Source organism: Cotesia glomerata, linkage group LG4 (assembly GCF_020080835.1).
Source record: "Cotesia glomerata isolate CgM1 linkage group LG4, MPM_Cglom_v2.3, whole genome shotgun sequence".
Classification (NCBI taxonomy): domain Eukaryota; kingdom Metazoa; phylum Arthropoda; class Insecta; order Hymenoptera; family Braconidae; genus Cotesia; species Cotesia glomerata.
The window spans coordinates 26,626,740-26,641,354 of record NC_058161.1 but is presented as its reverse complement, the minus strand read 5'-3'; the positions used below and the strand labels follow the sequence as shown (position 1 = coordinate 26,641,354).

General features: G+C 36.0%; 1 protein-coding gene across 3 annotated transcripts in view; it reads right to left on the bottom strand.

Moving 5' to 3' along the window:
* Positions 1-14,615, bottom strand: part of LOC123262417 — a 48,760-nt gene that overhangs the window by 12,474 nt on the left and 21,671 nt on the right. For all 3 annotated transcript variants that reach the window (XM_044724607.1, XM_044724609.1, XM_044724608.1), the window contains exons 4-6: positions 13,424-13,602; positions 10,578-10,712; positions 9,149-9,527 (exon numbers count right to left, since the gene is read on the bottom strand). In XM_044724607.1, coding sequence (XP_044580542.1) covers positions 9,149-9,527; positions 10,578-10,712; positions 13,424-13,602 — 693 coding nt within the window. The remainder of the gene's footprint in view (positions 1-9,148; positions 9,528-10,577; positions 10,713-13,423; positions 13,603-14,615) is intronic.

Genomic DNA, 14,615 nt, shown 5'->3' with positions numbered 1-14,615 from the left:
CATGTGACGCCTCTATGCCGCGGCTGAAAAATCAGAGTTTCCCTAGGCCGGCGTTCTCGTGGTCAATAGACATAGCAGAACTCCGGAAAAAATGCCACAGACTACGTCGGCTAGCAACGAGAGCTGCGAAACGCTCCCCCAATCAAGATCTACATTTGAGCGAGTATAAGCAGGCCAAAAAAAACCTAAACCGGGCAATCAAAGCAAGCAAAGCGAAACTGTGGCAAGAGATCTGTAACGACCTTGATAAAGATATCTGGGGTAAAGCCTACCAAATTGTCACCAAACGACTTGGAAAGGCTCCACCAGAGGCGCCGAAGTCTCCAGCCTTAATGGACAGCATTGTAGCAGAGCTTTTCCCCAACTACCCGCCGCGGGAGAAGAAACACTACACTAAAAACAGCGAAGTAACACCCTTTACAACTAAAGAACTACAAGACGCGGCCAAGTCACTCAAAACAGGAAAGGCACCCAGCCCTGATGGCATCCCAGCATCGGTGATCAAGATGGTAGCCCTGGAATACCCAGACATACTCCTGAACACCTACAACGCATGCTTGGCAACTGACACGTTTCCCGCGGTCTGGAAGCGGCAGAGATTGGTTCTGCTAGATAAAGGCAAAGGTGGCCCTATAACACCCTCGTCGTTCAGACCATTTTGCATGCTGGACATTGCTGGGAAATTGCTCGAAAAGCTTATACAGGGAAGACTACGAAACGACATCGATCGTGCTGGAGGCTTTGCCGCAAACTAACATGGCTTCCGGAAAGGACGTTCAACAGTCGGCGCGATCCAGACAGTCGTAGGGACAGCGAGAGATGCATGGACTGGTAGCCTCAAAGCTCGTAAAGTATGCATTCTCCTCACGCTAGATGTCAAAAACGCATTTAACAGCGCTAATTGGGGAGATATCCTAGACGCTCTGGAACACAAATTTGACGCAAAGCCAGAGAATTTGGCACTAATCGACAACTACCTTGAAGAAAGAAAGCTAATAGCGGAAACTACAGAAGGACCACAAGAATACGCCATAACGGCTGGCGTGCCGCAAGGCTCAATAATGGGGCCCGATTTATGGAACGCCGACTATGATGAGCTTCTTAAGATTCTGTTACCAAAGCAAGTAGAGCTAACGGGCTTTGCAGACGACGTCGCGGCCACGCTAATAGTAGACAGCGTAGAGGAGGCCAAACTACTAGTTCGGGAAACCATTGATGCCGTCAAGACTTGGCTCGATAAACACCACCTGAAACTCGCCAAGCACAAAACCGAGATGGTCGTTCTGACTCGTCAAAAATGGTTCCCAAAACCATTCGCTGTGGACATGGGAGGAACAACATTAACGTCAACAAGGGCCCTGCGCTATCTGGGGGTAATGATAGACGAGAAACTATCTTTTCGCGAACACCTCGATAATGCATGCCAGAAAGCCAGCAAGACGGTGTCTAGCCTAGCAAGAATTATGACCAACACCATGGGACCAAGAACAAAAAAGAGAAGAGTTCTTCTAGAAGCAGTCCACTCGGTACTGCTTTATGGAGCTGCGATATGGGCAGACATATTAAAGCAGAAGACCTACCGGCGAAAGATAGCAGCAGTACAGCGGCGAGGCGCTCTCAGGGTTGCCTGCGCCTACCGCACAGTTTCCGAAGCGGCTGTATTGGTCATTGCGGGAGCCACGTCCATCGACCTATTAGCGTTCGAGAGAGTTAAACTCTATGACGCTAAAGATAGTGACGAAAACATGGACGCAAGAACGAGGATAAAGGCGGAAACGCAGCAAGAGTGGCAGGACCGATGGACATCGGGAGAGACAGGCAGATGGACAGCGCGCCTGATCCCAAACATCAACGTCTGGCTTTCTCGAAAGCACGGGGACACGGACTTCTTCCTGACCCAGCTATTGACGGGACATGGGCAGTTCAATGCCTATCTTTTCAAGATGGGTTTGCACAGCACACCAACGTGCAAATACTGCCCAGACTAAATTGACAACGCCGAGCACACGTTTTTCGAGTGTGATCGGTGGAAGGACGACAGAATCAGCACTGAAGAAACAATAGGCACAACGCTCTCCCCTGAGAGCTCGGTAACCTGCATGATCACAAAAGAAGAAAACTGGTCAGCTGTCGCAGCCTAGGCACAGCGCTTTTTAAACGAAAAAATCGCAGAACGGGATTAGAAACCAGTAGTAACAAGAAGTAGGTGTCGTGAGACACAACATGGACTGGATCGAAGTAATGCTAACGCGGTCCCGATCCAGTCTTCCCTGTAACATCTATGGGGAAAGGAGAGAGGAGGATGTTTAGTCGGTATTGTTGCAAAATAATATTGACTTCTGAGTCCGACATACCCAGGCACCAACACCTAGTCCTGGCACCAACACCAAGTCCTGGCATACGGAAATGTATTTTACCTCCTCTATAAAATAAGAAATAAAAAAAAAAAAAAAAAAAAAAAAAAACACACACACACAGACATAGTGACACTCTCGCGGGAATAGTCAGGGAAGCTTCCTAGGACCTCAAAATGTCGAGATCTGATGAAAACTCGATTTTCGAAAAATGGGGTAAAACCTATGACCCAAATTTTATTTTTGTATTCGAGTATTTTAGTTTATTTTTAGTTAATTACTTAAAAATTAATAGAAACAATTATTGTTATTAATGCGGCGATTATTATTTAATTATTGTATTTATTTAGTTAATAATTTTATATTATTGTTACCGAAGGTATGATTAAATTAAGAAATTAAGCGTGTGAGAAATTATTACGAAGCCGAACGAATTAATTGTAAAATAAATCAAAAGACTGGGAAAATTATTCTAAGTTCCGAACAAGATTTAGTATGGGAAAGCGATGAATGGATATAAAATGAAAGAAATGACGATTATTATTTTGTAAGAAATAATTTAGGTAAGCGAAAATTTTATAAGTCCCGAGGACAATTTAGTATGGAAAAATCAACGAATGGATATATAATGAAGGAAATTGCGATTAAAATAATAAAGAATTGTGAATTTGACGAAACGAATGGATAGAGAATGAAGAAAATTGCGATTAAAATAATAAAGATTTGAGTTTCAAAAATAAAAACTTAGAATTTGGCGAGACGAATGGATAGAAAATGAAGGAAATTGCGATTAAAATAATAAATAATTATTTTTGAATGCTAGTTCGAGAACACCGGACAGGTGTCTAAAACGACTCTTCCTTTTCGTTACAAGAGAGTTAGGCAAAAAATGATAAACGCCAAAATTTGGCTCGATAAAGCAAGCAGTTCTTTCTCGGGAGAATTACTCGGGCGAATACTCTTCACCAAGTAATTCCAGAGGATGATACTCTACCTGGAGTCTGACCAAGGCCCAGGTAAGTATCATGAACCGACCGGATGAAAGTGCTTCTCCCCGTGCCGAAGCCTTCAGCTGAGGTACGGTAGGTGATCATAAGCCGCTTAGGTGGGGGCGAAGAGGACACTCTCCATTCGCTCTCGGGGTAGAGATTTAGGCCCAGGGGTGACGGCTAGTCTCCTGGGGAAGCGGGGAACCAGCTTTTGACAGTTAGTTCGCGATTTTGAACCGCGAATAATGTGTGAAAAGAGTGTTCTAATATATTGTTTATATTGTTTAATTTGTTTATATTGTTTATATCGTTTATTAACATGTTCAGGCCAATAAAGAGGTTTTCCTTTTTCTTTGATTTATTTAAAATAAAGTGTTTTGTTTATTATTTTGTTATTGATAATGTAATCCCCGTTTATGACCCTGGACTCCAGCGAGCAAATTTCGAGCCGGGGACAAATAATTTTATTTATTTTTTATAATTTTTGAAAACGTGGACGTCACAAACCAATAACTTCCCGATTTTTGAAAATTTTCAATTTTCTTAGCGGGAAGTTAAAAATTTAAGTACACAATGACGCACACCAAATACGTTCCAAAATTGTTTCTTTTAATTTTTAAATTTACAACAAAATTTTTTTTAATTTCCGAAAATCATATACAACCATATCGGTTACTTGGATTTTTTAATTTTTTATTTTATATCTTTTTGTAAAAAATTAAATTTTTTTTTTCTCAATAGTCTTATGAACGTGGACTTGGCGTGATTTTTTTACAGTTTTTGTTCGGATTTCAGTATTTTTTGTAATTATAATAAAAATTGACAATTTTAATTTAATACATTTCCGGTGGCAAACTATCCCCTTTAAGCTATTGTTCATGTAAAAGTTATTTTTGCGCCGCCTGGCATGTGTAATTGCAAGCTGTCAAATATCTTTTTTTCACTGTAGTTTCTCATCTATTATAAGATTAACATGCATCCTTATATTATTTAGTCTCCGGCCGTCCGCTTTTTACATAAGAAAAAAGTTAAAATCTAAATATCTTGGTCGCTATAGTTTGTGCTGATTATTTTTAATAATTTTAAATAGAAATTATAAAGATAATTGATAATAATCAAGTAGTACGCGTAATAAAAAGCATGAACTACTATTATAAAATATAAAAAAAAAAAAATCAAAATAAATTTGAAAAAAAATTTGTAAACTCAAATAACCGTTCTGCTTACGGTATATACACACTTGGTAGTCTGGCATGAGAACGGAATTTGGCGCCAGACTCTATCAAGTCTGTTGATCACACTTGCAATGTACATGTTCAAGCAGAAAAAAAATTATTTATTAACAATTGCATAACTAATTGAAAAATTGAGATAAAAATTTTTCCAGGCGGATTATTGTTCATTTATCTATCCAGTAAGCCCCTGAGTTTTTTAATTTTTTAAATTTTATGTTTAATGTTTTAAAATAATTTTTATTAATCAAGTGTTCAAAGCACGCATGACTTACGCAAGCCAGAGCACCCATTTTCGGCCGTATTTTAATCTCTCTGGGAAAATTATTAACCCTTCGTTGGTCGCGCTATGAGTGAATCGCCGCATAACAACTACTCAACCTATAGAGACTCCCTATAATGCGAGCGAGAAACTAAAAAAAGCGCGACCAACGAAGGATTAATATTGGTCCTACAGTTCCGGGAGTCCAGACTTTTTTCTAGGAAATTTCCTCCTCTTTTTGAATTTTTAAAAATTTTTAAAATCTTTATTACTTTTTAAGATATTTGTAAAAACTAAACCCCTTTTTTTTCAGTTAACTCTTAATAACCTTTGCAATTTTTGCAAGCGGAACTTCATTTTTTTCAAAAATCATTTAGATACCATTTCGAATCGAATGACACCTCAATTATAATTTTCGAAGACTGCAGATAAAAGTTGACCAAAAAGGCACTGGTTGAGTAGACTATAAGCTATCATGCAGTATAATGTGTATGCTGGCTACACACAAGTATATATATATACACACACACACACACACACACACGAACACACACACACATCTGAAAAGTTACTATCCCATTTGATGAGTAGGTTTTACTCTCCATATTTTTCTCATACCGGGCGCCTTATATGATATCGATTCTTAAGGAGTAAACTCCAAAAAATAAAAAAAAAAGTGACCAACCATGACAAAATAACGATTTTGCTCAAAAAAACCGATTATTATATAGAATTGACCATATTTAGTTTTTTAACTTCCCGCTAAGAAAATTAAAAATTTTCAAAAAACGGGAAGTTATTAGTGTCCGTGCGGCTGTGTGTGTGTGTGTTTTTTTTTTTTTTTAAGAGGGGGGAATCCTTTTTGCGGATTTCAGGCATAGCTGTTTCGCCTGGATATGTAAAGACTCGACGTAGCGTCATACTAAAACTCGACGCTAACGCCCCTACTCACTAAACCCTAAACCCCTTTTCTTCTTTCCTCTAATCCCTCATGGGAACCGCCGTCAGGCATTACTTCGTGAGGGGAGGAACTAGCTACTGCTTTTCCTTCTAGTGGCTAAGGTGTGAACTACCTTCCTTCTATCTTCTGATATTTGCTCTTCTTTTTTCGGTGGAACGCAAGTCTTTGAGGACGTCTGTTGCAAACGTGTTGGTAGCGTTACAGGCAGCTTCTGATGACAACATTGCTTCCACTAGTGAATCTGGTTGCATTCTCTGGTTCAGGATCCTCTCCAACTCTTTACGCTATGGATCGAAACGAGGACATACAAAGAAGACGTGCTCCGCATTTTCAGCAACTCCTGGGCAGGACGGGCACTCCGAAGAGTCATCGTGCTTAAAGCGGTGTAGATATTCTCGAAAACACCCGTTTCCCGACAACATTTGCGTAAGATAGTAATTGACCTCGCCGTGATTCCGGTTAAGCCAAATGTCGATCCGAGGTATGAGGCGGTGCGTCTACCTACCCTTCTCTGCAGCGTCCCATTGTAGTTGCCATCGGCCTATGCTGTTCTGCCGTTCTTCAATTCTAAGTTCTTCAGGGCTCAGTGCAGTTGACCTTTTTCGTTGGTAAAGGGCTCGTCTTTCCTCTGCTAGAACTCTAAGAGGTAGGGTTCCGGCAATGATGCACACTGCTTCTTATAGTGCGGAAGCCACTAGCTACTCAAAAGTGTTTTCTTGCGTCCTCAGTTAGCCGATCAAGGAAGTCTTCAAACTGTTCATTAGAGAGACTATGAGGTGCATAGCAACTGTAGAAGCGGAGGCCATCTATCCATGCTGCTACGAAGCCGGCTTCTTTATTGTTGACTGTTCTTTGAAAAGGACATTTACCGCAGGACCAGATGACGGCTTTGTTAGTGCTGTCGGATTCCCAGGGTTGGTTACTCAGGTGTCTATAAGGGTCACTTATAAGTGCTACGTCTGCCTCTAATTCGCGCACAGTTTGCATGAGCAGGTCATGCGCAGCCTCACAATAATTGAGGTTGACCTGCAATATCTTCATGTTCTTGGCTTCGTTATCTTCTGGGATTCCCGCGAGGGTGTCACTATGTCTGTATGTGTGTGTGTGTGTGTGTGTGTGTGTGTGTGTGTGTGTGTGTGTGTGTGTGTGTGTGTGTGTGTGTGTGTGTGTGTGTGTAAACTTCTTACAACTTTTGGACTGCTCGGCCGACCGGATCGAAATAGGTGGCGATCCAAAGAGTATCATTGCCATTAAATTTCGTAAAAATTTGAATTGATTCGGTTCGCTAGATTTTGAGAAATCTCAAAAATAAAATTTTCAAAAAATCGTTTTTTCGGAATGACTTCTAAACGGCTCTATCGATCAATTCCAAAAACTAATCCGCTCTTAACAGCCGAGACCAGTGATTGCAGATTCAATCGGCTTAGCGAAATGAATGGAAATTTTGAAAAAACGTTTCTAGAAATAATAGATAATTTAATAAACTATTTCACCACAAAGCGTTTTTTTCAAAAATTTCATTCGTTTCGTAAAACCAATCGAAACTGCAATTGCTCTGCTGTTGGGAGTGCGACAGAGATAGTTCCGTTGAACTCAGTGAGAGCAAAGCGAGAAAAAGATGGTCTCGCCTGTTAAGTTTAAAAAACCACGTCGATTGCTACCAGTCCCGTCAAAATCGGTTGATTCGTTCACGAGTTATTGAAAACGAAAAATTTCGAAAAAAGTGTTTTTTTCACATTACTTCGACATTTCTCTTTGGATCATTTTTGATGAAATGGAATAATTATAAGAACCTAAAAAACCACGTCGATCGCCACCAAGAACGTGAAAATCGGTGAATTGGTTCATGAGTTATCGTTGTCGAAAAAATTCGGAAAAAGTAAATTTTTCAAATTTCTCTAAGATTTTCGGTTCGATCAGTTTGTGTTTAAAAATATATTATAGAATTGAAAAAACTGCGTAGAATACTGCCAACTGCGTGAAAATCAGTTCATTCATTCAGAAATTATTGCAGTTTGAAAATTCAAAAAATACTGTTTTATTAAACTTTTATCAAACTTTTGAGTTCGAAGAGCTTAAAAGCTTAGAACAGCTATCTTATGATCTCAGAGAACTCGAAAAAAAATATAAATTATATTTTTGAGCTCGAAGAGCTCGAAAACGTAATAAGTGCAATTTTCAGCGCGTAGATATGGAATTAGCGGGAAATTGCAGGGATAGCCTCTAGGGTCAATCGTTTTCTAGATTTTTTTGTGTATTTTTTTGAAAAGTTCATTCAAAAACAAAAATTTAAAAAAAAAGGTACCCAAAGGTCAATATCTAAAAAAGTTATGGCAATTTAAAAATAAAAAAGCTAGTTTTTTGGGAAATTCATAACTTTTTTTGGGTTGGATGAAAAAATTTCAAAAAATTCTCAAAAATGTTTTTCAAAGGGTAGAAAAGAATGATAAAGTTTCAGCTAAATCTAAAGGGGTCAAGTTCAAAAGTGGTCGATTTGGCATGGAAATGCCCCTATATATTAATAATTCACCACCAACATTTTAGATCAATTCACCGCACCGTTTTTGAGTAATTAATTTTCAAAATTGCATCTTTTACTCGTAGAGGTATAAAGAGATGGTAAAGTTAGTATGAAATCTTCCATACCACTCGAGTGATGCAAATAAATAGCTAGTCAATCAACCGTTCCCTGATTAAAAAAAAAGATTTAAAACGATTCAACCTATGCAAAATGTATATTTATATTTGTTAAGTTAAATCTTTTTTAATCGCTTTCAGCCATTGGGAATCTTTTCAAATTTCTTTTTCTAATCAGAGTTTTATAACTAAACTCAAACTATGCTAAATAATTTAATAAAATCAACAATACATTATTTGTAAACCGGTATTTCTATGAATGAATATTTAATTTTTTGAAAAAAGAACTCAAGACTGGTTGTATAATTGTCAATACAACCGGTTGGCATTCTTATAGACATGACTGAAGAAAATCATTGAAACTCGACTTTACTGAGGTATTATCAATTTATCTTGTGCATACTTTGATTTTTGTTAGTATACACAGTAAAAAATTTTGCATTGTGCATTTACTTTAAATAAAACAAAAAGAGTTTCTTTTTTCCTGAAACAGCTTAATATTTTAATATACATAATTTAGAAGGAAGGTACGGCTATTTTTTATAAAATATTTACTCATTCTGTTAAATTATAAGGAAGAAATGTTGAAATTTTATAATTTAATCTTTGAAACTAATATTTTTAAATGTAACTTACCACTTCTGTGCTTAGAACGAAATTATGATACGGGATAAAAAAAAATAAAAAATGCAATATGTTAAAATAATTCTAACCTGAAGGGGCGCTGAATAGTTCTTCTAAAGGTAAGGAAGAGTCTCCAGGCAAAGATGGCGTCGGTTCCAACTGCGTCTTATATTTTCCGTGAGCTGGTCCGATTGTTTTGAGAATTTTCTGAGGATGGGAAGGACGGATTTTCTGCTCCGGAAGCGCTGGAGTTCCAGGCTTGAGAATTCTAGAGGTACTTTGGAGTACTTGAGCGTATTTACCATTTATATACGTGCCAATTACTGAAGTTTCATGGACTGTAGTCAGCCCATCTTTGACAATAGTGCCCCCTAGTTTTGTCACAAGACCTGTTGGGTTTTCTCGATCTTTCTTCGATGTAGGTCGAGGCTTTGCTGATGGTTTGGATGATGGAGTTAAATTTATTACCTAGAAAAATTGTATGTTTATGAGGAAACATCAAAAAATAAAAACAAATAATATTCAAATGATCTTGAAATTTTTTAATCATATAATTAACTGATTCAAGTTGTATATAGGCGAATACTGTGTTGGCGAAGTGGCGATACTTTTTTTTAAGAGAGCAGTCCTATCAGGGTTCGAATGTGGTCTACGGTTTATTTTTCTATTGTTTTAAGTTTGTGAAAAAGTTAATATTCTGAAACCAATAAATTTAGTGCTCTTAAATATTTATTTCTCGAGTTTAGAGAATAATTATTTTAATAATATAGCTTTAATTAGAAAAATTTTTTTCAATCAAAAATAACAGCTTTTTTAGTCTAAGAAAAAATTTCTGAAGACCAAAATGGTGACAGTTGAAGTTAACTCTTCTTTACTTTGCAGGTTCAACTGTTATTTAGATTTTATAACCAACAAAGTATAATCTTTTTCAAATTCAAAATTCAACTTTTAGAGAATTATTAAAGAATTTTTTAGATCAATTGACCTCGACTCTAGTAAATTAAAGACAATTCAAGTCGCTTCTAAAATTGAAAACTAAAAACAAAAGTGAATTATAAATTACGAGGATTAATTAATTCTTCAAAGTTTCAAAGACAGTCACTTTTTGCTTCGTGTGGTATATAATACGGAAATGATAAAAAAATAACCGTGGGAATAAAAACAAGACAAAAATACAGATTATCTATGATAGATCTCGACGTATTATATATTTTTCCAGGGTAAGATGGCATTGAAAAGCGAAAGGAAGATTAAATGATGAGGTAGTTGTAAATTCCCGATCCGACTCAAGCGTCTGACTCCTTCACATCTAATCCCAAACGATTTCTTTTCTCACAATTTTACCTTACATTTATAATATTTATACTTCTATAATGTAAACGCCTAGTTCCATTACATTGCATTACCAGCAAACCATACGATGAATTGAATAATAATCATAACCATAATCATGATCACAATCGCTTAATTACTACCGATAAAATCTTGGACAGTTAAGAAGTTAAAACTAATAACTACCTTGTATGTTTCGTCAACGATCTCAGCTGGTTGCTTAGATAAGAAATCGTACTCGGGTTCAGCCAAATTGTTCTTGACAGCAGTCTCCTCTTTCGGGTGTACTTGCACCACAGATGACATGGGGCTTTTAGTAGACTGAAGATGATAAAAAAAATTTGGTTAAGGCGCAATTTTATATTAAACAAAGAGATTTCAGAAGATTAATTGCAGAAAATTAAGTTTTATAAATTCGAATTTAAAGAGTTAAATAATGGATTAAATATATTCGAATTGCACAAGAGAAATGTCGTTTTTATTTCTTTCTTCTGAGCACAATGATGACTGTGGTGGAGAAGGATTTATGAGCCGATTAGCGGTTTGTTGTGCAATAAAATAGTAAATCAATTATACGAGAAAATATAATATGAACGTGATCTAACGTGCAATTACTGTTTTTAGAGTCTATATTAGGAAAAAATTTTATTTTTATTATGAATGATAAGTTAGAGGTTACCGGATGGTTATTAGCAATTCGATTTGAATCATTTCGGTAAATTACATATAATATGGAATATTATAATAATAATTTCACATTTTGTAATTAAAAGTTGTGGAGTTGAGAAGATAAGAAAATAAATTTTTTTTTTTTTTCATGAATTATAACAAACGAAAAAAAATTTATTTTTTTGGAGGATTGTAACTTGGTAACAGATAAGAATATCGAAACAAACAGGGTGCACTTTTGTAGAAAATTTGATGTTTTACCAAAATGTTCATGTTTCATTTTTTGATAAATTCATTTCTTCTTAAGTTATTGAAGACCAAAATTGATCACATGTTTCCTAATGGAGAACAATAGAAAGTGCGTCACTTAAAATTTTTTTTCGCCTCTTCTCTATAACTATTTTTATTGTTATACTCTTCAGTTAGTTCATACGACCAAAAAAATTTGTATATCATTGAATAGATAATTTCATGAAGACTAATCCTTAAATTTTCAAAAACTCTTCTAGAATAATAAAAACAAAAAAATGTCAAAATAAACCGAAGATTTATTTCTTGTCCAGCAATATGAAAATTTGTGCAATTTAAAAATTAATAATTTGAAAAGAAATCCAATATTTACATAATTTTCTTTATAATAGACTCGTTTCGGCAAAAAGATTCTTAGGACCTAAATTGCTATCTAACTTAGTGTTGTGTAATTATAATAAACAATAACAAACAATAAACAAGAAAGAAATTTACTCTCAACGCGCATGTTTGATTATTCCAGCTTATACTCAATTTGTTAAGTAAAAGAAAATTTCCTACTTTAGTTTATGATTTATCAATCACCAGTCAATTGTATTTTTATTAGAAATTCAGTGAATATTCTCAGTTAAACACTTTTGGACTATCCAAACTTTTTCAGCAGTATTAGCGTATTACTACCAAACTATCTTTTATACGAAGTGCAAAATACCGGAACATTATAGCGTGGTTCAGCGCATTAACCCAAAAGTAAGCAGAGGTGGATAGTTTTTATTCTTGTGAAACCATACATATCGTTAAGTAATATAAAAAAATTAGAAAAACGGTAGACCCTGAAGGCCATCCGTGCAACTTCCCGCTCATTTCATACCTAGGTGCTTAAAATTGCACTAATGATGTGATGAGCTCAGAGAGCTCAAAAATACTATTTATGTGTTATTTTGAGCTCTCTGAGCTTAAAGAGATAATTTTTTATGCTTTTGAGCTCTTCGAGCTCAAAGGTCTGATAGAAGTTTGATAAAACACAATTTTTCAAATTTTTAAACCGCAATAACTTTTGAATAAATGAAACAATTTTTACGCGGTTGGCGGCGATCGACGTGGTTTTTTTTTATGTTGAAAGCTGATTAGTTTTTGGGATTAATCGGTAGAGCCGTTTAAAAGTTATTCCAAAAAATGTCGGAGTTATGTTGAAAAAACACTTGTTTCCAAATATTTCGTCGAGGATATCTCTCGAACTAATCAACCGATTTTTTACGTTCTAGGCGGCGATCGACGCAGTTTTTTAAGTTCTAAAAATTATTCTATTTTATCAAAAACGATCCGATAAGAAATTTCGAAGTTATGTGAAAAAAAACACTTTTTTTGGTTTTCTTTCGTTCACGATATCTCTTGAACGAATCAACCGATTTTGACCGGATTAGCGGTAATCAACGTAGTTTTTCAAGGTTAAAGGCGGATTCGTTTTTATGTTTATCGATCGAGCCGTTTAAAAGTTATTCCAAAAAAACTACTTTCAAAAATGATTTTTTTCTTATTTTTTTGAGATTTTTCAAAATTTCTCAAAATCTATCGGTCCGAATCGGTTCAAATTCTCAGGAAATCTAAGTTTAAGGGAACCTTTTAGAACGCCGTTTGGTTGGTTCCGATCGGTTTAGTCGTTCGAAAGTTATAAGCGTTTCACATACTTGCACACACACGCACACACGCACACACACACACACACACACACACGCGCGCGCGCGCGCACGCACGCACGCACGCACATACATACAGACAGTGACAACCTCGCGGGGATAGTCAGGGAAACTTCCTGTGACCTTCAAACGTCGAGATCTGATGAAAACTCGATTTTTGCAAAACGGGGTGAAAACAATAACTTCCCGATTTTTGAAAATCTTCGATTTTCTTAGCGGGAAGTTAAAAAATGAAATTTATGCGAAAAGTAACATAAATTTTCAGTTCAGGTTACTAGGTATCTTAAATCTCGTATTACTTATTTTTCGGTGAAAAAGTACGTGATTTGTAAAGACAATGAAAGGTTATGAAGCAATCGTATTAAATGATACTTAACACTAAGGTTAATCTGAAAATATTGACTTCTTTATACGTACCACTATTTTAGGTTCATTTTTCTGCTGCACAACGGAATTGACAATTATTTTAGTATTTTTCGATTTCTTCGTCTCTTCGTTAGCACTCTTATGGATTTTACTCGGCTGTATATCTATATTCTTTTTTATCACAGGTGGTTTTGTCGTTATGGGTGATGACGTCGTCTTCTTTTCACCTTCTACAAAGTATAAAAATTTCCTGTAATCAGTTGTTGCGACCATGCTAGATAGGAACGAAAGCCGAAAATTTATTGAACAAAGTAAATTAGTTCTTTGAATGTTGAACTTTAAATCAAGAAAAAATCTTTCAGGTCAGTCCATTCATAACGCACTCGGCGGATAGTAAAATCATTTATTTTATAAATTTTTATTAGTTGATACAATAAAGAATGTTCTCGAGCGAAGAATGTTGCTTACTTAAATCAAGCTCAGTAGAGTCTCGAGCCAAGAAAGGTTTATCTTGGACTCCCTCGCAGATCGATGAAAGTAAAAGAGAACCCGTTTAGTAAGGATAGCTTAGTGGACAGAGTTGGAGACTTGTAATCAGAAAGATTCGAGCTATAAAGTTATATCGCGGACAATTGGGAGTTATTTTTAAATTGTTTTTCAAATTGTGAAATTTTTTCTGGTTTTTAACTAACAATCGTCAGCCGTGAAAGATATTCCTTGAACTGAAAAATACACTAATTGCCTCAACAAAATTTATTTTTGAGTCGTTGAGTTTGGTTTAGAGGCCAAGAAAATTATGACTTTTACCAAGAAAACAATTTCTGGACAAAGAAGTTTTGACTTTGATCAAGTCGAAATTTTTGCTCTGGTTTAAGAAGGCATATTTGGTTAAATTATTTTTCTGTTTAAACTTGTTCCTTTTATACCCGTAACAATCAGATACTTTTATAATGAAAATTGGATAAATAAAAAAGAACGTGCCGGATGATCTTTACAGACCAGATGGCAGCGAATTTTAATTAAACCGCTCCAAAGAATTTTAAACGCCCACCTACTAACTTAAATCATCACGCAAAAAGAATGAATTAAAACTCTCAGTGGGCGGAATCTTGCTCATCAAAATAACAGTTACTAAAACTATAACTGTTTACGAAAGTCTCTCATTAAAGTAACTACCATAGCGGGTTGCAACGCGCCAAAACAGTGTTTGTGCGTAAAAACACTCAAACAAACTCGTCAATGA